The following is a 20,431-nucleotide window of genomic DNA, read 5'->3' on the forward strand; positions in this document are numbered from 1 at the left end:
AGGTATTTGTGAAATCAACTTGAGATGGCTAAACCGCTTTTTAAAACTTATGAACTTCCCAGTTGCTACTTAGTGAGCAAGCAAGCGGTTTATCTTGGCATGTCTAAAAACTACAGGCAGTGAAATACAGGCTCTTCCTCTGGCTGCAGGGTGTGTTGACTGCAGCCTCCACAGCAGTGCCATTCGACTGTGTCTTTTCCAGATCTTGATAAATAGTCTCCACACAGACACCAAATGGCACAAGAACAAGAGAGACAGTGTCCAACCTTTGCCTACTGCCCTTATACCTTAAGGAGGACAGTGTATCTAACTAAAATGGTTTCCTTTGAAGAATTTCTCTTCACCTCTTTTTTTTTATTTCCTGACTTAAGACGTTTGGTAGACAAAGCACCCAGTGGTATTCTCATGGTACTGAGGCTGTTTTCACACCCTGGTCACTGCTCCTGCCTTTTTCTTCTTCTTCTCGTTATTCAATTATTCTCATTGTCCATGATATTCATTGTCTGCTTATCTAAATGTTTTTGTTGACATGATTGTAGTTCTTGTAATAGTTGTTAATATGCCTTGATGAAGTTAATTTGTCACAAAACCCAGCAGATGGCTGGTAGTCTTTGCTGCTAATCTGTGTGCAAATGGTAGCAATGTTTTTGTGTTGGTAAAAGTGAAAGGTCATAATTACTCACCATCAACAAAACTGTGAGCCACTTTTTCACACATTTATTCTCGTGCCAGTAAATGAAGACCCTCAAACCATCTTCATCCAGCCTGGATTACTCTCAAATGATTCCAGTGCCTAATGCCTCCAGTACAGTAAAGATGTTCTCTTGGCAGTGAACAAAGTATGAAAAGAAATCCAAGAAATAAGGAAACAGAAAAAGACAGATGAGGAAATGAGACGTCGTTAGGTTGGAGGAGAGATGGGACATGAATAGCAAGCAGGGAAGTTTATGAGGGAAAGAGGGACATGGAAAGAAAATACATGAGACTTCAAAATCTTTATCTTCCATCAAAATTCAAGCATGCATTTTTATATCTTCAAGAACAGACTACACTCTTCCTTATTTCTCTCTGAAAGCTTGTCATCTTTTTAACTCTGTCTGTCCCTGCCTCCCCCTGCCTCAGTGCACCTCTCTCCTTGTCTCTCCATCTATCTCACTCCGTCCTGCTGTCTCCCTCCAGTAGAGAAATAGCATAGCAGACAGGACAGACATCTCAGTCAGCTAGCACCTGTTTACACAAAGTACGCTTCTTCACAACAGAGGTGGTTAGAGAGAGGTATGTGGGAGCGTGATTCTGCATCCATTCTGTTTATTGTGTGCCACCTGGTCCTGAGAGTTTCATTATTTGCGTGTGCTGGCGTATGTGTGTGCCTGTTTGTCAAAGTCATTACCACACACTTTTACAGATGTCTTTCCCCAGATGCAAATATTATGGCACCAGTAACCCAAGAGCCAACCGCACGCAAGTCAGTGCTAATATAACACACAGGTCACTCACACACTCAAACAGCCGTTCAGGTGTATAATGAATGATTAAACATGATGGGTCAAAAATAGCGTTGGTGAAGAAAGCGTGCATGAGACCAAAAATACCTTACCTAGAAATAGTTGCGTGAGAGGAAAATCAACACTCAAGCTCTGTGGTAACTTCAAAATAACACACAGCCTTCACTGCCAGAAGTATCACCTGTATTTATACCTGCTCACGTCTTTGTAAAGATTAGCTTCTTTGTAAGTCTGCTTCACTGGAGTGCATAGAGACGTCTGTGAGGTTGTTGGTTAAGAGAATGAGTGAGTGTGACATATGACAACAGAGCAAGAGCTGGAACTACACACACAGAGCTGCGTTAATGATACTCATTACTTCATGAAGGGTCCCTCTGCACCTTTTTTTCAACACCTCATGAGACCTTTCCGCTCTTCATCTGAAAACATTTATTTTTCCATCTACCTAAAATATAACTTAATCTGAAAAGCAAACAGTGCAAACATGGTGCAGCTATACAAACCACTTCCATTTAAGACCACAGGACTTAAGGGCCATGCAGGTTATATTTAGTGCATTTAGCGCTGGTGCAAGTAGCTGATAATAAACATAACCAAGAATTGGGCCAGAAAATGTAAGGTTATATATATAGTAAATCTAAACATAATAAATGTGTCTGGACTTTGTGTTTGAGATAATATTCCAAACTATGGCAGGAAGCTTTTTCCTGGGATGGGGCCCAAGGCTTTCTGGGTTGTAATAACACTACAGATGGTTGTTGTAGAAGATCATTAGTTTTTGAGTTCTCTAAAACTCAAACTAAAATAAAAGTTTTAAAAGTTACTCATTTTGTCACAACAAAAACACAAGGTGCTTTATAATTCATAATTTTATAAAGTGCCAGCAGATTTTAATTGTGACAGTAAAGTTATATTTCTCCCACAGTTACTCTGGCATGTAAACAGCCATTAATCAGAGGTCCTTTGACTGGTGAAATAATTACAGTGTGTGTTGAATTTCAGTATCCTGCTGGCAAAATGACTGGTGGATGAAACTGTTCACTTCCAACCGTGCTACAGTCACTAAGCATGACAGCCGACAACATTTTATAGAGTTCGAAAGCAGAATGATCCACAAGTCTGATAATGTAATTACAATATTAAGCAGAAAATCAGAAGTCTTAAAGGGAATTCACTGTGAAAATAAGCTCCTCCAACACTAATTAGCACTCTCTCTCCCGAGCTTTTGTCAATCCTGCGTCTCCCTTCACTTTTTCTATTCCACCATTCATCTCATTTGATGGTTATCAGGTGAGAAAGGTGTAAATTGCTGCTCAGAGCCTTCTCAGGAAATTCCCCAGCTCTGCTATCTCGCCTTCATCTTTCACTCAGTTCCCATCCCTCGTTTCTTATCCTCTGCCCGATTCCTTTCATCATCCGTAGGGAAAACAGGATATAATCACCAACTCGCAGGAAGGAGAAGGACACAGCACAGGTGTGTGTGTGTGTGTGTGTTTTCCCTTATGCATAAACTTCTAGGAGAAATAAAGTCAATAGCTATGGGACCAAACTGAGGTGATGGTGTCTGTGCACATGCCAGTGTGTGCGTGTGTGCGCGCCATGTGCAAATCTATGCAGGTGTCTGCGTGCACATGCTAATGTCCATGAGCCACCACCAACGTTAATGAGATAGGGCTTCTGCCAGTTTTTTTCCCCCTTTCTCCTCTCCCTCTCTGGAGAAAAACACACAATCACATATTAATGGCCCACCAGGATGGTATGAATAAGAGAGAGGAAGAAAAATGGAGAATGGATACTGGTGGGAGGCGTGCAAAAAGAGGCGGAGGGCGGATGCAGAGAGTAATGTAATAATTGATCAGTGTGGGCCCAAGGAAGGCAAAGCCACAGGAGGATTTATGAACAAACGGGCAGATACAGTGTGTACAGGCAACACGCAGCCATGCATGTGAAAACATGGTCCCCTTAGTCACCCGCAGTCCCAGTGGGAGACAGAGAAGGGTGGGCAAACCGTAGGCCGCATACTGTCGTTCACTAGATTCAAGGCCCCATTTAAGGTTTTATTTCAAACAGCATTCTGTTTTGTTTTATTATGTTTAGAAACCATATGTGCGCTGTATTTTTCATTCTTGTTCTCTTGATTTTAATTAAAGAAAAATGAGAAAGAAAGTGCCACGAGCGAGGAGAAACAAAGGGAGGGAATTGGTGGTGTTGTTTATCATTGAATTGCTCTGATAATGAGAATCGAATGGGGGCTGGCACATTGTTATTATGCTTCTTGGCAGGGTGTTTGTGTCCGTGTCTGTGTTTGTGTGCATGCACTATAATCATGTGCATACAATCCTAAGTGGCCAAGACATGTCTGAAGAGAGCACCCCCCACCCTCCTGTGGGGAGTGTTGGCTGTAAGGTAACTGGCAAAACACAAGTGCATAGACACAGATGCTGCCGCTGCCAGGTGTGTTGAGGAGGTAATTGTCAGCGTGGCAGGCCAGTGGCCAGTGGCTTAAAGAGGGAGCGCTGGAGAGAAAATGAGGAGCAGCCTCTGGTGGTGTCTGTTTGCCTGAGGGGCCAGCTCAATATCTGGCGTTATCTAATTCCCCACTGTCCCCTTTCATGGTTTTGTATTCTCCTTACTGTTTCGCTCTTTGCCTCTTTTGCTCACTCTCCTTGTCCTACTTGTTCCTGTTCATGCTCATTTCCAATTCTCTCCATTTTTCTGTCTTTTCTCTTAACAACTCACTGGATCTCTCCCTTTGTCCCCCCTCTTGTTCTTGTTCTCCCTGGATCCCACTGAGCTTTCACTGAGAGGCCGCAGCATCACCACAGTTTAATCCCTCAGTATTTCTAGTCCAGGAGAGTCACATGTATGTTTATCTCCTGTGTCTCCTGACAGAATCCAGATATAACCGTGGATGTATGTAGTCTCAGGGTGATGAGATAGCTTGCACATTCGAGACATTGTTATTTATCAGCTAGAGTGCAAATAAAAGACAATTTGCCAGTGATAGTTCTGCTAAGTACAACAGCAGGGAGTTTTAATTTTCCTGCTCTGAATATCTGTATTGTTTCCCACATCAGTGTGCGGTGCCTGTTTAATCTATTTTCTGGGTTTTGCAGATCAAAATCAAATCCAGTTGGGTTAATTTTGGCAGCCATCTATTGTAGTTTCAGTTCTGAGACCAAAGGTTGTTTTTTTTTCTTTTTTCTTTAGTCAAATATAGATGAAAGATGAAAACATTTCTGTCTTGATTAAATCATCAATTCACCATGCATTTCTTTTTTTTTTCATTTTCAAACCTCATTTTCATCTAATAATAAAAAGCTAATTTAGAAAAATATTGTTTCCATGATCATTAACACTGCTTCACTTTCCCACACCTGCTTGAATGGGGCAGCCCTGGAACCTTTGAGAAACAAACTTATACACTCTTGTGTTAACACAGGCAGACATGCGCAGCTCTATAAATGTCATTGCTCTGGTTTGAGTGTGACCAAATGCGCCTGTGTACTGTCAGTGGTGATACTGTTGACATTTTATTTTGTGAATAGGAACGTTGTGTATCTGTTCCCCACAGCTCACCCTGCACTGATAAAACCGGCCTGTGTTTTCATAGCAACACCAGATGTTTAGTTTACTGTAGAGCGCCCTAAGATGAGCTAAAGGCAGAAGTCACAAGTAGCTTCAATTTACTTTTTACAAAATCACAAATTTGTGTATTAATTATGCTTTGCAAGTTCTGGGTTTCTATAGAACCTCAACCGCAACATTTTTTTTAGTATTACTGTTCTGTCACTTCTTGGTTTTATTTATTTATTTATTTATTTTTTTTTGAGGGGGGGGGGTACTGAAAGGAATAAGAACCAGGAAAAGATAAGAACCATTCCTGTCACACACTGTATTGTAGCACAATGCTCCAGCTCTCTAAAACTAAGCACTAAGAGCTACACATTGTAATTTTAAGTCCATCTCTTGAGTTTTTTCAGTCTCTTTTTCTCTCCTTTTTTCTCCCTTTCTCCCTCTGCTCTGTTCATCCTGAGGTGGATCAGAAGTGCTGCACTGTAGAACACAGTATTTCAGAGGAAAGCAGAAATCCCATAGTCATTATTTCACACAATTTTGTCTACTGCTTGACTGCTTGTTCTATAAAGTGGCTGGAAATGCCAAGTGCATTCATGATTTCTAAGGTATGGACACACTTCCAGGGTCACTGTGGTAACATTCTTCATTAAACAAATTATACATATTTGTTTTTATATATACACTGTGTACTTTATGTTTTAAAAAAATCTTTAAGTATTCTCTGTTGAATTTCGTGACACACACATTTATGTTCCTGTATGAAGAAAAACCATTTCATGTGTATGAGTGTGTCTGTGTGGCTGTGTGTGAATGGAGGAGGGTGTTTTAGGTTTAAGAGTGTAACCCAGTGTATGAAAACAAGTAGATGTTTGTATTACATCCCCCTCCCTCAGACGCCTGCCAGCTCATGAAAAATGAATGAAGGCTTGTGTGTGTGTGTACGCTAGTATGTGTCCCCACATGTCCGTCTCCACATGGGTTGATCAGCCATTCGGTCAGATCTTTTACTCAAGGACAGGGACTGCACCCCCGCTGAGAAAACCATATATGTGTGTGTGTGTGACAGTACTGAGGGTTCCAGGGGGGAAATGAAGGCATGGGTGGTTACTAGGTTTAGATATTTAGTTATTTGTGAAATCTACGTCTTCCTTTTTTTGTTGTTTATCTGGTAGAGAAGAAGCAGCACTTTGCCACTAATTAACCCTTCCTCCATTTCTCCTCCTCCTCTCACTGTTTCTCCATCTCTTAGAAGTACAGCCTCTCATAGAGTGGTGGCCAGAGTGACAGAAGAGCACATGAGGAGCCCAAACGGCACGACAGCAACATCCTGACCGGTAACCTTGCTTCTGCACCTCACCAAGCGCCCAGCAACTCCAGTAAGCGGGCGTCAGAAGGAAGGAAACGTGTGACCACTCCTCCTGCAGGCATGGTAATGCACTCTCTGTCTGTAGATGATGCTATGTGTGTGTGTGTATTATCCAAAGTGGAGTAAGGAAACAGCCTCCAGACTGTGGGGTGTAAGAGTTTGATCTGATAACTCACTCTAGACATGACAACAGAGCATGTACGTCAAAGAGAGAGAAGCAGATCCCTGATAAGAGCTGGTTGAAGACGGCAGTGAATAGCTTTGCATTATGGGGAATGGACAGGTGATGAGAACGATTCATTATCATTGGGGATAGAGGAGGAGCATGAAGGAGATGGATGATGGAAGAGGAAGAACAATGCAAGTAAACAGAAGAAGACAGACATGGAGGGTGATAGTGAAAAGAAGGAGAGGGGTGATTAATAGAGAGAGAGAGACAGAGCAATCAGTTTAATTACCATTGGTTGTTTTATAAGTGTGTTTTTTTCTTACTTGTTCCACAGACATTAAATGTATGTTCTCTGTCATATCCTTAAATTCCTATAATATAGGTGACTATGGATGGAATTAATGTGTAACACCATACGTGTGTTCATTAGTTATATGTAAATAAAGATAGATGATGATTTTCTTTGTCTAATATTAATGCTGAATGAGTGTAGAAATGTGGCTTGTGAGGAAGAACATGTGGGAAAAAGAAGGACTTGTTTAGGAGGAGGAGAGGACAGCTCAAAAGATCAAGGAGCGCCGTGGAAGGAGAGAATGACAAGTGGGGGCAGATGAGACCATAAAAAACATAAATGATGTACAGAGACATAAGTGGAAAAGTATACGGAAAGCAAAAAGAGCAGTCGAGAGTGGAAAACAGGGGAGAGAAGGGAGGTTAAGAGCTGAGAAGTAGAGAGGTAGAGAGAGACAAGGGATTGATTAATGGTCTTGGCCTGTGACAGTGGGAGCTTTTCCCCGAGGGGGGAGCAGAGCAGAAGATGAATTATTAAAAAATAGAATGAGACCGAGAAGGAGGAAAAACGAGTACAAAAAGGAAGAGATTGGAAGAGTGGTTTGTAGGGGAGGATAGAAGAATGAAGGGAGGAGAGAAGAAAGGGAAGGAGGGTGGGGAGGAGAAAAATGAATGACGGAGAGCAATTGAAAGAAAACAAGATGTTGCTGAAGGTGCTGAGGTTGGACATTGCAGAGGAGGCTACATGGTTCAGCTCATAAATAACCAAGGCTAATGAGACCAGTGCATGCTCCTGTGTGTGTGTGTGTGTGTGTGTGTGTGTGTGTGTGTGTGTGTACAGCCTGAAAACACAGTACTGTGATTGGTCTTGAGTTATGGTGATGCAGCAAATACTGTGGGTGACCTTGGCATGGGTGTCACCGCATAAACCACGTAAACACCAAACAGCTTCTTTATCGACTTTCCTCTGAGCTTTGTGCTTTTAATGAATACACATGACCATAGTATTTGTCTACATCTTCATTTTTTTTGTGCTCCAACAGACACAAACCTAACACATTCTGGGTTGATTATTTTGTCCCTGTCCAGCTTGCTGTACAGTTTGGTCCTCGTACATGTCATCATCAGTTCACTCGTTTGTATCTGGGGGACACACTGCAGAAGCTGCCAAGCAGAAAGTTTTAACAATTTCTCAGTTTCAGTTCCGCTTCTCATACTGTGTTGGATTATAAAATACTCCCAGACATAACTGAATTGCTTTAAAGAAGGTTTTTAAAAGCTTTTGTTGAAACAGGAAAATATATTTAATTACAGCATTTTCCTGCTCTTACACGTGACATCATTTTATGTCTGTTTTATTGTGTCCTGGTATTTTCCCTCATGTAGACATGTTCATACTATGCACTGTAATGTGAATGTCCAGAAACAGTGCAATGTCAGCTCATCTGCTTTTAGCAGTCAGGTCATAATATTTTATAGGAAAGCAATAAACCCTTTAAATCATACTGACACATTACTGGGAGCAAAGGACGGAGATAAAAAAATCTCTTCCTTAAGTGCAAAGTAACCTGGGTACTGTAGTTTGTGGAGGCGGGTTTATAGGCTTGACTGATGACAGCAGACTTAACATGAATCTCCTCCCTGCCGAAACAAGACAGGCTGGGAATTTTGCAGACAACGATGACATGTCGTATAAATTGTCCTGTATTCTAGCTTCTGTGTTTATCAGGACAGTTGACTGGTCCAGCTTGTCACTGACAGCCTGTTTGTTGTTTTGCTGATAGTTCGTGCAGCCATGAGTGTGATTTTACTTAAATGTATTTTGATGTACATGTACCCTGCTATCATGTGCATTTGTGTGTTTGAGACTGCACGCATGTGGTAATTTGAAAGACAGCGAGAGAGAGAGAGAGAGAGAGAGAGAGAGAGAGAGAGAGAGAGAGAGAGCATAATAAAACAGGATAGCGGATTGTGGCAGGCCGGCCTGCCAAGCAGAGTGCAGATAAATCACAGGATGAATTTTTAATGCAATCTCCCCTAGGCTGCTGGATGTTACAGAGAAGGCACAGAGTTGTTTTTTTCCAGTGTTGCTCGTCCCATCACTCCTAGCCTATTTTGTGATGGTTTTCTTTTTTTTGTTTTTGTTTTGTTTTTTTAGATTTTTGAATTTTTCTTTTCTCCTCCAACTCGTCTCGCTTTCTTTGGGCTAAAGATGTGTGACATTTTCTCTAACACCACCTCCAAAATGGCTTTGTCTGGTTTTTATAGGAGGGGATTTGTTTTTCTGGTTTTTAGTATAGTTTTACTATGAGGGTGCTGTGGCCTGTGTTGTCAGCTTCAGCACAAACAAACCTTTGTCTCTGCAGCAGCTGACTAAAAATATTAAAATCCAGGTTTTCTTTATCTCCCTGCATCTCCCTCTGTCGATTTCTCACCTCTGTTGCCCTTGTTTGTTTACTTTCAGCGGCTTTCTTCACATCCTCATCTCTCATTCTCTCTTTGCAGCACCTTGCATTGTGTGTGCTGTCTTCTTAGCACTCAGCATGCACTTTAGGCATCCGACTTATTAAAAATAGGAGCGCACAAACACACCCTGAGGTGCACTGCCTAAGCACACACACATAAAGTACAATGCAAATGATAGATTTTTGTAAAAAAAAAAAATGTATCTACCAAAGACACAGGTTGTAGAGTGTCCGTCCAATCACAGCTGATATTGTTCCAGTGAGTCCTGTCCTTGGCATTGGGTCATGTAATTTATAGCAGATGGCCACAGAGAGACAGGATGAGACAGGAAGAGCCTGAAAGAGACAGAAAGAGACAGGCAGCGTTGGAGAGGAAAGCCACTGGCTTCTGCTGCTACTAAAGTGAAGTAGCCACCACTGACAGGGTGCGTGTCTAACCACAACACCTTGAACTGAAATGGTTTTACTGCAGGGCATTAAGGACAGAATGGGGGATGATGGATGGAGGTGATGGAATCAGTGGGTGTGTGTGTGCATGTAAGACACTCTGTAATTGATTGTATGGGTTTTATGCGCCTATGTCATTCATAATTTTCATGTTTAGGGTGTGCACTAACAAATTTGTTGGATTTTTGCTATGGAGTTTTCCTGTGTTGCTGTGTGTGCACATTAGTTTTCTACACAGTGAGTTGTAAATGCTGTGTAATGTGGTTATGTAACATGGCCCTGCCAGCCGGTTGGCCTCACTGGACCGTGAAATGGAGTGTAATTGGTAAGTGTGTGGTCTAAAAGCACTATGCAACAATGGCATATGAAGGTAGATATACACACACACATGCATAGTGCATGGTGTGTGCCTGTGGCTTGCAGACAGCTGGGATTTAACAACTAAATATGTGCATATCTGTTTCTGATTCCTTGGTAGGTGGGAGGCATCTCAGGCAACAGTCTTTTTTGATTCTCTCATACTAATTCTGTACATTTTGTGTTTGGCTTTTCACAAAGTTATTGCTTGTTGTAGATGTCTGAGCTTTAGTGGAATAATTTTCTTTGGTGCTAGATGTTAAATTCCAAACTAAAACTGTGAAAATACACTGTCTGACCTGGGTGGAACACTGTCGTGCCAAAATGTAGGCGTGTGTCCAGGTTTTCATTCCACACTGTGCTAAAATAGTGTTCATCTTGTACTTGATATAAATGTGATGAAAAATGAAAACTACATATTCCCAGTACTAAAAGAGTATTACTAATAACATTAACAGTACTTCACGTTAATAAAACAGAATGCAGGATACACTGACAGAACATTTCTGACCTTTTGTGTGCGCCCACTTTTAGATTCATATCTGAGCATTATAGTTTAGATAATGTGGCTAAACCTGTCTGGTCACCTTAGCTGTTCATGTCCCTTTCCTCAGCAGACTTTGTTGTAGCAGTGTTTCTGAGTTTAATATCCTATGACCATTGCAGTATAACATCAAAACCCAAGCTGAGCTTCATATATTAACTTTGGAGACATAGCAGTATTAATGTTGGGCCTACAAGACGTCTGAACTTAATTTTCCACTTCCGAGAACCTGCATTAGGTTAATGTGCTGAAATTAGACACAATCTAATTTTATGTCAGTGGCTCTCAGGGTTGTTAAAGGCATCTGGATAGAAATCCTTTGTGTCTTAACCTTCATTTATGATTTATTTTGCCCTCACTCATATGCTCATACATGCACTCCTGGACTGGGGAACATATTGTGTGCCTGACCTCCAGGTTGTGTGGAGGTCAGGGCGCACTCAAGGACTACCACAGTGGTCTCTAGCAGATTGAGTGTGTGTCCTTGGGTGCGGGTATGCACTGTGAGCTTCTCATTGATGGCACACCAGACCATGGTGCCACAGCCCTGATAGCAATAATCAGGACCTGCAACAGTACAACTGATACCCACTGAGCAAAAAAATCTTTTTTTTTTCATTAAATTTGTTGAATGTTATGAAGAACATGGGGCAATGCATTTCGTTTTTACTGTTACCATGAATTTTTTTCTTGACCTTTCTCTCAAATCAGTGTGAATCCGTGAAATCCTGCATCAGTTCGTATCTGGGCTGCACTTGCTTACTTATCGTGTCACTTGTCTAAATGTCAGCGACATTATCTGGGCACATGCTGGCCTACGGGGTCGATTCCTGTCAGTGAGTCCTCCTTAACTGCTCAGATTTACATGGTGATCAGAGCGGCTGGGCAACAACTCCCCCGTGGTCGAGTAGTGCCGACAAACGCACACGTAGATACATAGACACTCTCCTCGCAATGTGGTTTATGGCTGCAGAAGCTCCCATTAGCATCGCCTCATAAAATCTGCGACTGTTAGTCTGTTAAACACAGCTCTGAGGAGGCAGACAAGTATAAAGATACATCCTGCATTTTACACATGCACGTAGATAGACATTCACATTGGTACACACACTCACAGTTATCTCCTTTTTTTTTAAAAATACAATGCTTTTCGCTTAAGCCAAAAAATAACATTTTCTCAGAGACAAGGTAAAAATTGCAGACAGTAAAAATGAGTCATAGCTCAATAAAGGAACAATGCAGTGATTTTTTTCCACAATTGCTTGTCATTAGTGGTGCATTGCTTTTTGTTGATTAATCTGTTACTTTTCAATTAGTCACAAAATTTGAGAAAAATTATTAAATTTCTTTTTCTTTTTTTGTGTTCGACCAACAGCCCAAAACCCAATATTACATTTACAGTTACATAAAGTAGAAAAAAAATCATATTTTAGTTATTTATTAATCAGTCAAAATTGCTGTCAATTCATTTTCTGCCAATCAAGTCAACTTTTCTGCACATTTTTTTGGTCCTGTTGCACACCTCGTCCCTCTAAAGGGAGGAGGCTTAATGTTTTTGACAGATGCCTCATAGCACTAATGATGATCTATCGAAAACAGCATTTCAAGGTACAACAAAGTATTGATGGCCTGAAAATGTCAAGTGAATCCATGCTCGTAGCGGTGATCCAAATAAAGCCTGATGATGAATAGAGAAACTGGACTGCTCAGATTTTTCAATACGAGCATATTTTTTTCAAGGTAGCTGAATTTGCTCTGTGTCATTCCAGTTTGCCTTGCCAAGGTGTTGGAGACTCACAGATGAGTCCCAGTGGGAATGAAGCATCCAACCCTGCCAAACGTTTGTGCCACACTCCACATACTGAGCTACACAGGCAGTGAGACAGCAGCTATTGTGCAGTGCTCGTCCTCCATTCTGTTAATGGCTTTATCTCACTTACTCTGGTGAAAGTGAATGTCACCAGTTCAATTAGGGATGGGATGAAAGTGTGTGTGTGTGTTTGTGAGTGTGTTTGAGTGTGTAAGTGAGTGCATGTAGGTGGTCCTTGGATTTCAAGTAGATTGATAGTAGTGCTCAAGCTACACTATCCATACTTTGCCAAAAAGGTCATCTCTCTGCTGTGTGTGTGTGTGTTCTTATCATGTGTGGTGTGTGTTTCTCTTTGAGTAGGTGTGTGTGTGTATGTGTGTAGTGAATAAAGGAAAATGTGGGTTTCAGAGATAAGCATGTCTACTTTGTAGCTTGTTGAGCAGCCTCCTCGTGTTGAACTGGGTTATGCACCTCAGGCTCCCCAGCATGGTGTGATAACCTCTGATGATTAAAAATGGACCTTGTCCTTCAGATTCAGCTTTCCAAGTGATGTTGTAAACAGCAGCTTGCAATCTTAATTGTTTTCCTCAGCTATAATATCTTTATATTTCTAAAACAAAATGCTGGAAATAGAGAGAAGAGAGGAAGTGTTGGAAGAGATGAGAGGCAGCACTGAACTACAGCCATCGAGGCATCGAAAAAAGAAAAGCTGAAGATGAGCCAAATCAAAATCACAGTGACCTCAAAATTCTGGTTGATATGATTCTTATGCAGACAGTGACACAATGCAGATAGTGAAAGGGAATTAAATTTGAGGGTGCAATAGAAGTGGTGTTGCTGCTGGCCATAAAAAGCACTAAGAAATTAATATGAAATGATGTGTTCTGACAGGCATTGTAATATATTAATTATCTGTTGTACGGTTATTTCTGTCACTAATTATACAGTTGCCCCAAATAATTTACATTATGTGTATTGTAGCAAATGTTCAGCTTTGATAATAGATTATAATGCACTCTCAGTCTAATTATACTTGCAAAGGGTTACCCCGTCATCTGTTCTCTATATAGCCTCTCACATACCCTGTTGAATCAATTTTACATTTACATTCAGTTAGTTAATAGTGAGTGGTCAAATATTTAATGAATCTCTAATGTCAAGTGTTCTTCATTTAACATTAATAAACAATAACGCACTGAAACTCTGCGACACATGAAAAGATGTAGAAGGCTAACATACAGTTTACAAGGTGTTTTCATGCAGAAGCTCAGGGACACTTCTGGGACATATTAAATGCAAATCACAAAAGCCTCAGTTACACCTGCTCCTCTCCTTCATCTCTTTACTCTTCCATTCATCTTTAAATTCATCCTCCCCTCCCACAACTATTTTATGTTTCTTTCCCCTTTTGAAGATTCTGTACTGTTCCCATAACCCTCCTCAGCGGTCTTCTGTTCTCTTTCTTCTTGTCTTCATGCCCCTTTCTATAGTCTGTCATTGACTCTCCTCTGTGCTGGCCCTCTCCTCCTCCCACCCAATCATGGAGGAAAACCATGGAGGGACCATGGTTTTCCTCCATATTCCTCCCAGGGAGCAGGAAGGAGCAAATGAGAAAGACTGGAGGGCTGACATGAATTCCCAGGGCCAGGATGTCTGATTGAATTAGCACAGGTGGAGAGGATATGAGGGTGGTGGTCAAGATGAAATTCTGATAGCTGTGTGTACATGTGTATGTGTGCCTGCATGCGTGTCAGGGTCAGTGCCATTAAATGAGAGCTGTCGCTGAGTTAAGAACTGATTTCTTTCCCCTACAAGTGATATATGTTCTGTCTGCATGAAAGCAACACACACTCCTGCACACACTGAAAGCCATTTGTACAAACACTTGGTGGGATAGGAAGTGGTGGGGTGCGTCTTTGTGGTGTTTTTTGTTGTGCCATTGTGGTGCAATATATGATTGTGCAATCATCTGTATACTGTATTTGTTTGTTTTAGTTTTGGGCTTGTGATAGAGAGGTAGTGTGTCCCCAACAGGGACACCAAAGCTCAATTTGATGGATTAAAGCTCAGTCTGTTTTTGAAAGTCTCTCTCCAGTGGTGCCTTTGTTATAGGCAAAGGTGTTGTGTTTGTCTTTGTGTGTGTTTGTGTACAGGTATGCCTACACCCTCATGGTTTACTGTCCCCACTCAGTTTTAATCTGACGACACTAGATATGATTTCTAACTCTGTTACTTCTCATTTACCTTTTCCCTTTCAGAGGTCCTTCCGTTCCTTTAGTAACGATGACCGCCACGTCATGGCAAAGCACTCCACCATCTACCCCTCCTCTCAAGAGCTAGAGGCAGTTCAGACGCTGGTGTCCACTGTCGAGTGTGCCCTCAAACACGTCTCTGATTGGCTGGATGAGAGCAGCAGTGACATCCACAGCCAGGTTGATAGCCAACCGGTAGATGGCACAGAGGACGATGACCCTGGCGATGAACCCAGCGATGAAACTGAGGAATCCAGTGACAGCTACAGGTATGGTAGTAATGACTCATAACAGTATCAATTAATAGATTCATTATTTAGTTTATAAAATATCAGAAATGTACTGTGACATAGAAGTTGACATTGTCGTGCTTGTTTTGTCTGATCCACAGCCAAAAACTGTGTTAGTGTTAAAGTAATATATCTCAGTATTTTGGGAAATATGCTCGTGTATTTTCTTGCTGGGAGTTATATGAGAAGATCAATACCACTATCCAAAGAGAATAAAACAGCTTACGAATATTTCTTAATGTCTCTAATTAACACTTAGTGTAGAATCTTTTATATATTGTTTGTTTAATAATTACAAAAAGTGTAAAAATTTACAAGTTGATTAATTTACTGATTAAGTGATTGATAGTTTCAGTGCTAACACATACCAATGAAGTAGGCTTTTTTCTTTAGTCCTTCAATGTGTGTAGTCCACACGCGCTCAATATTTTCCATGTATTCAGACAGTCTGAATACACAAGTGAGAAAATTCTGCTAGGACTCAGTCCCAGGCAGCAGAGGCATGTTTGGCTCGAGGGAAGATGAACTTCACCACTTGACAGTCTCTGAGCACAGTCTCCATGGTCGACTGTCTTCATGAATCTTTTTATTAAGGGTTCGCTACTTCTCATTAAAAGTCTTGAATTGCCTTGTCAGATCTTATTTTGGAATATAAACTGGCACCTTGTATTTTAATCTTTTAATCACACAGCTACTTACCAAAGATTATGGAAAATGTTGATTTATGTTGAAATAGTGTTTGTTTTAAATGGTATTATAGTATTATGTTGGGCAAAACAAGCTGGCAAGTGCTTTTGATTGGACGTCTTGCCAGCAGAGCAATTTGATTTATTAGATGTGTCACAAAATTGTAATTAGGATTGAGTGTGAAATAGGAGTGATAGTACTGTGACTTCTTAAAGCCATTAACAAGGCAATTTTCTTTTTGAATTTTTGTACGATTTTTATTACTTTTGTGTAAAAATGTTACCTTTTGAGTTTTTCAGCTATAAAAACCACATGTTTTTGTGAATCTTACCTGTGGTTTATTTTCCTTTAAAAACAGGGAGCCCGGCTGCGGTGGTGTGCTGTGTGGAGTGATGAGGATTGGCCTGGTTGCCAAAGGCCTCCTGATCAAAGGCGACATGGACCTGGAGCTGGTGCTGATGTGCAGAGACAAACCCACGCAGACACTGCTGGACACTGTCTGTCACAATTTACCCACACAGATAGAGGTTAGAGAACCACAAACTTAAAAAACACATATCCACATATATACAGATGCATGCGTTTAGACAAATGACACTGCTTCTTGTTCCTGTTTTTTGTTTTTTTTTCCTCTAATACACTTGGTCACATGATCTGCCAAATTAAATCCAGAAAGGTACTACTTTTATCACACAATCCTCTCTGGTGTCAGAAAAAAAAAGCTATTTTGATAAGCTTCCAAGTTTTGTGAGTGTTTCTGCTTGAATTGGCCAACACTCACTGCTGTGTGCTAGTGGTATAAGATCATGCGTAAGTATATAGGGAAGCGTCATGAGTGTTGGCATAAGTAGGCAAGAGACAGCAATATCGCAGAGTGAGAAGCTGAGAGGTGTTTTAGTATGTATGAGTCATGTGTGGTTAATACTCTCCTCACTTCGTCAGTGTCATGTTTCCTCATTAACAAGTCATGGCACAGAAGTGGAACTCCTGACGGTCTGACACACGTGAGATAGAAAACACGCTGACACCAGAGCGTCACACAGAGGGTGCACACAAAATCTAGGAATTAAACTATATGCTACTTTTTAAGTCATTCTTTAGCTCCTAGGGATTATGGAGTCCCCCATGCAAATCTCATAAATAATTTGATATATATATAGATATATATTTATGGCAGCCAGGTGTTCTGTTAGGAGGGAAAAGATTAGCTATAACTGCTAACGTGGATAAAAACTCACTAACCTGGTGAAGAAATTACTCACTGAATAAGTTCTGCCCTTGTGCCTCTTCTCTTCTCATTTCCTTTAGCAGTTTAATGGTGTGAGAGGGAGAAAGACGGGAAGGAAGTGTGTGTTTGTGTGTGTGTGTGTGTGTGTGTGTGTGTGTGTGTGTGTGTGTGTGTGTGTGTGTGTGTGTGTGTGTGTGTGTGTGTGTGTGAGTCACAACATGACTTATTTATTCAGTATTTATAGCTGTATATAGTATATACTGTATATATAAGTCACAAATGTGGTCACTGTGTATACTGACATGAAGTGAGTCTAGGTTCTGACCACAGACGTCAGCAATAATTAAATCCAGTTTTACTAATGAATGTGTGATGCTGAGAAACAGTAGAGTTAGACACGTAAACACAATCACACAAGACCATTGCAATGTGTCTAAAATTCATGCGGAGGATTACAGCTTCTGTCAGCTTTCATCTTTCACATCAAATGTTTTTTTTTGTTCCTTTCTCTTCCTCAGCTGCATCTCGCATCTTCTCATAATTTATTTATACAATATTTATTTATGATAGGATGGTCGTTATCTGTTTTGGGTTTGTGCTACCGTACCTAATTAGCCTGTTTTAAAATATTAAAGTTATTGAATAACCTCTGCTTTTCCAATTTGACTCGGTTCTACTGTATCATACCTCTTTTCTATAGTGGTTTCTTTCGAAGGGTCCAGGCTTATTTGTCCTTCCATCTTTAGGAGAGGCTTTCATATTTCTAGTGCCTGTCCTTGCAAGAAATGGGATCACCAAGGCAGTTTTGTCTCACTTTTTTCTCATGCATTACTTCATCTCATTTTTACTTCACAATATTCCTTCTGCCATAACTGGTGATGCTGTTGCCTCATCTGGAAGCAGCAGCAGGCTGAGATATATGCTTACTTGTTTTGTTTTTTTTCATCAATACCCAGTCATGTTGTGACCTTGGCCTCTGACCATCCAGTTATGTCTGTTTGACACATGACAGAAGCTGACAGAAGAGAAGTACGAGGTCACAAGCTCCTTGCCCGAGGCGGCCATCTTGGTACGAACTACAACAGAGCCCATACTCACACTGAAGATTACCCTTACCTCACCGGCCATGAGGGAGGATGAGGAAGAGGATGAAGAGGAGGAGGAGGAGGTGGAAGAGGAGGTGGAGAATGGGGAGGAAGGAGAGGAGGAGGAAGAGGAGGAGGAAGTGCAGGATGAAGAGGAGGAGCAGGAGAAGAAGAATGGGCGAGGTAGGAACTCGGAGATAGGAAAAAGACACACTTCTCCAACACACACACATACACACACTCTCAAAGTAATTTTAAATTGTATATGTATGTGATGCTGTGAAAAACTCAGCTGTTTTTATTTCAATAAACAAGACGTTTGACCTCATTAACTGATGCTGACACAAGACGCGACAGGTACAGGACACATACCAGAACTGAAACACACAGGAGCTGTCTGGTGTTCGGTCTAGTAACAATCATCCGTCCCTCCCCTCCCCCCATTTTCATGGGCAGCAGGAACTGGTTATAATTGGTTGTGGGAGGTAGGACGGGGAAGCAAGGCCAGCAGGCCAGCAAAATCAATAACTGAGCAGTAGCAAGCTGCCCATCCATCCTGTGGCTCCCGTCCAACTAGACACTCAGGTCTCAGAGAGAGATGAGAGATAGCACGAAGGTTAGCCGTACATCATTCCACATGCCACAGCAAGATGGAGAAGACGTCTCGTATTTTCTCTCCTCGCCTTCACACACGTTCACTCAGCAGCAAGGAGAGGAAGACACGCACACGCAGTCATATTTTGTGCCTGACAGATAAAGATACCAGTCACCCTAGTGTGTCTAATTGCTGAGATTTCATCAGGCACCATTGGAGGTTGAGGGATGTGAGCCAGTTAATGTCTAATAAGGTTACATTTTAAAAGGCAGGGTCTAATGCTTATACGCATTAACACATGCACTGACAGGCACAAATACCAGTGGTGTTGTCCAGTGTCGGCACCTCTGCTTTTAAAACTTTGACTGCTCCTGCCTGGTGAGAGCATTATTAGCAACATATTAGGGAATTAAAATATTTCTGAAAGACAAACAAAGTCACACACAATACAGTAGACATTCATTAAGCCTAAAAGCTATCAATTTTTGCTTCGGGATTTCCATGTGCGCAGAGTGTTTCAGTAAGCTCTGGCTATTTGAATGCTGTTAGATGAATCGATAATGCCTTCAGATTTGGTTTCAGGTAATCAATATATTGATTAAAAATAGTGCTCGGTAATCTTATCTGCCATTTTAATCCCACACCATATGAATTGAGGTCACTGTGTTTGATTTTATACATTTCACAAGATTACAAATAGTTAAATATTTTTATTTAATACAAGTTGTACACGTGTCTGTGCACACACATGCTGCATACCTGTGTGCTCTGTAAGCCCAGATACTGCTCACTGCTTTCCACGGTCACAGAGGGAGGGAGGGTGCTGTGCCTGTAAATTAGAGGAGACACAAAGGGAAATTTTTTAACAGAAACTGAGGGAGAAGACAGCGTCAGTAACACAGAAGGAGATAATGATAAAAGACGAGCACTGAGTGTTGGAGCGGCCGGCACAGCATTTTAGAGAACAGTGGGAGGACAAGCGAGAGGAGAAAGACTATAATGATCCTCTAGCAGCGGAGTGGTCCCACGTGCAGCTGGGACCACACTGACAGACCTTGAGATACACCATTATACATCACACAGAAACGCACATACACACCACTACATGCGTTAGTCAGAGGAAGACCGATGCTACAATAATGGCCAGATGAGTTCAGGGATAATGTTAGATAGATGTTCTCGTGCTGCTACACATTAGACACATTTGACATTTTAACTTAATACCACTTGAGGGAAGGATTTTCTCTTTACGGGAGAGTGATGAGGAAAATATTTACCTAGTTTGTGTTTTGGCAGGGACCCAAAGGTCTCTTTAGTGTGTTTTATTTTACTTCCAGTAGGTCCCACACGTAATAAACCTTCTTTTGAAATCCCATGTAACCGCACTCATTCATACACAGCTTCGTCTGATTCAGCTCGCCTTGCATATCATAGGCTTTGTGCTGATTTTCACAGTAGCAGAACGGATGAGAGTGTAGTAAATCAACCAGCCTGGTGTGTTGGGCGACATGAATCAAATGCTTACATATGAAAGTATAAGAATGCTCCTCTTTTACCGACCACGAAGCTCTAACTAAACCCTGCCTTGATCCCTCTTGTGTTGTGTTTGTCTCAGACTGGGTCAAACTCTCTTAGATTTTTTTGTTTTGTTTTATTTTGTTTTTCTTTTCAGTTCTACTTTAGGAGCGCTTGATTCTGTGTTTGCCCAGACAGGGTGTTGAATTGCTTTCTCTGCACCGTTTCTTTATGAGCCTGTGAAAT

General features: G+C 41.2%; 1 protein-coding gene across 2 annotated transcripts in view; it reads left to right on the top strand.

Annotated features, from left to right (window-relative positions):
* Positions 1-20,431, top strand: part of LOC121195681 (spermatid perinuclear RNA binding protein) — a 73,937-nt gene that overhangs the window by 36,439 nt on the left and 17,067 nt on the right. For both annotated transcript variants that reach the window (XM_041059306.1, XM_041059307.1), the window contains exons 3-6: positions 6,334-6,513; positions 14,792-15,054; positions 16,121-16,289; positions 18,003-18,258. In XM_041059306.1, the coding sequence (XP_040915240.1) occupies positions 6,511-6,513; positions 14,792-15,054; positions 16,121-16,289; positions 18,003-18,258 (691 nt within the window). In that variant the 5' untranslated portion in view covers positions 6,334-6,510. The remainder of the gene's footprint in view (positions 1-6,333; positions 6,514-14,791; positions 15,055-16,120; positions 16,290-18,002; positions 18,259-20,431) is intronic.

This window comes from Toxotes jaculatrix, chromosome 16, assembly GCF_017976425.1.
Source record: "Toxotes jaculatrix isolate fToxJac2 chromosome 16, fToxJac2.pri, whole genome shotgun sequence".
Classification (NCBI taxonomy): domain Eukaryota; kingdom Metazoa; phylum Chordata; class Actinopteri; family Toxotidae; genus Toxotes; species Toxotes jaculatrix.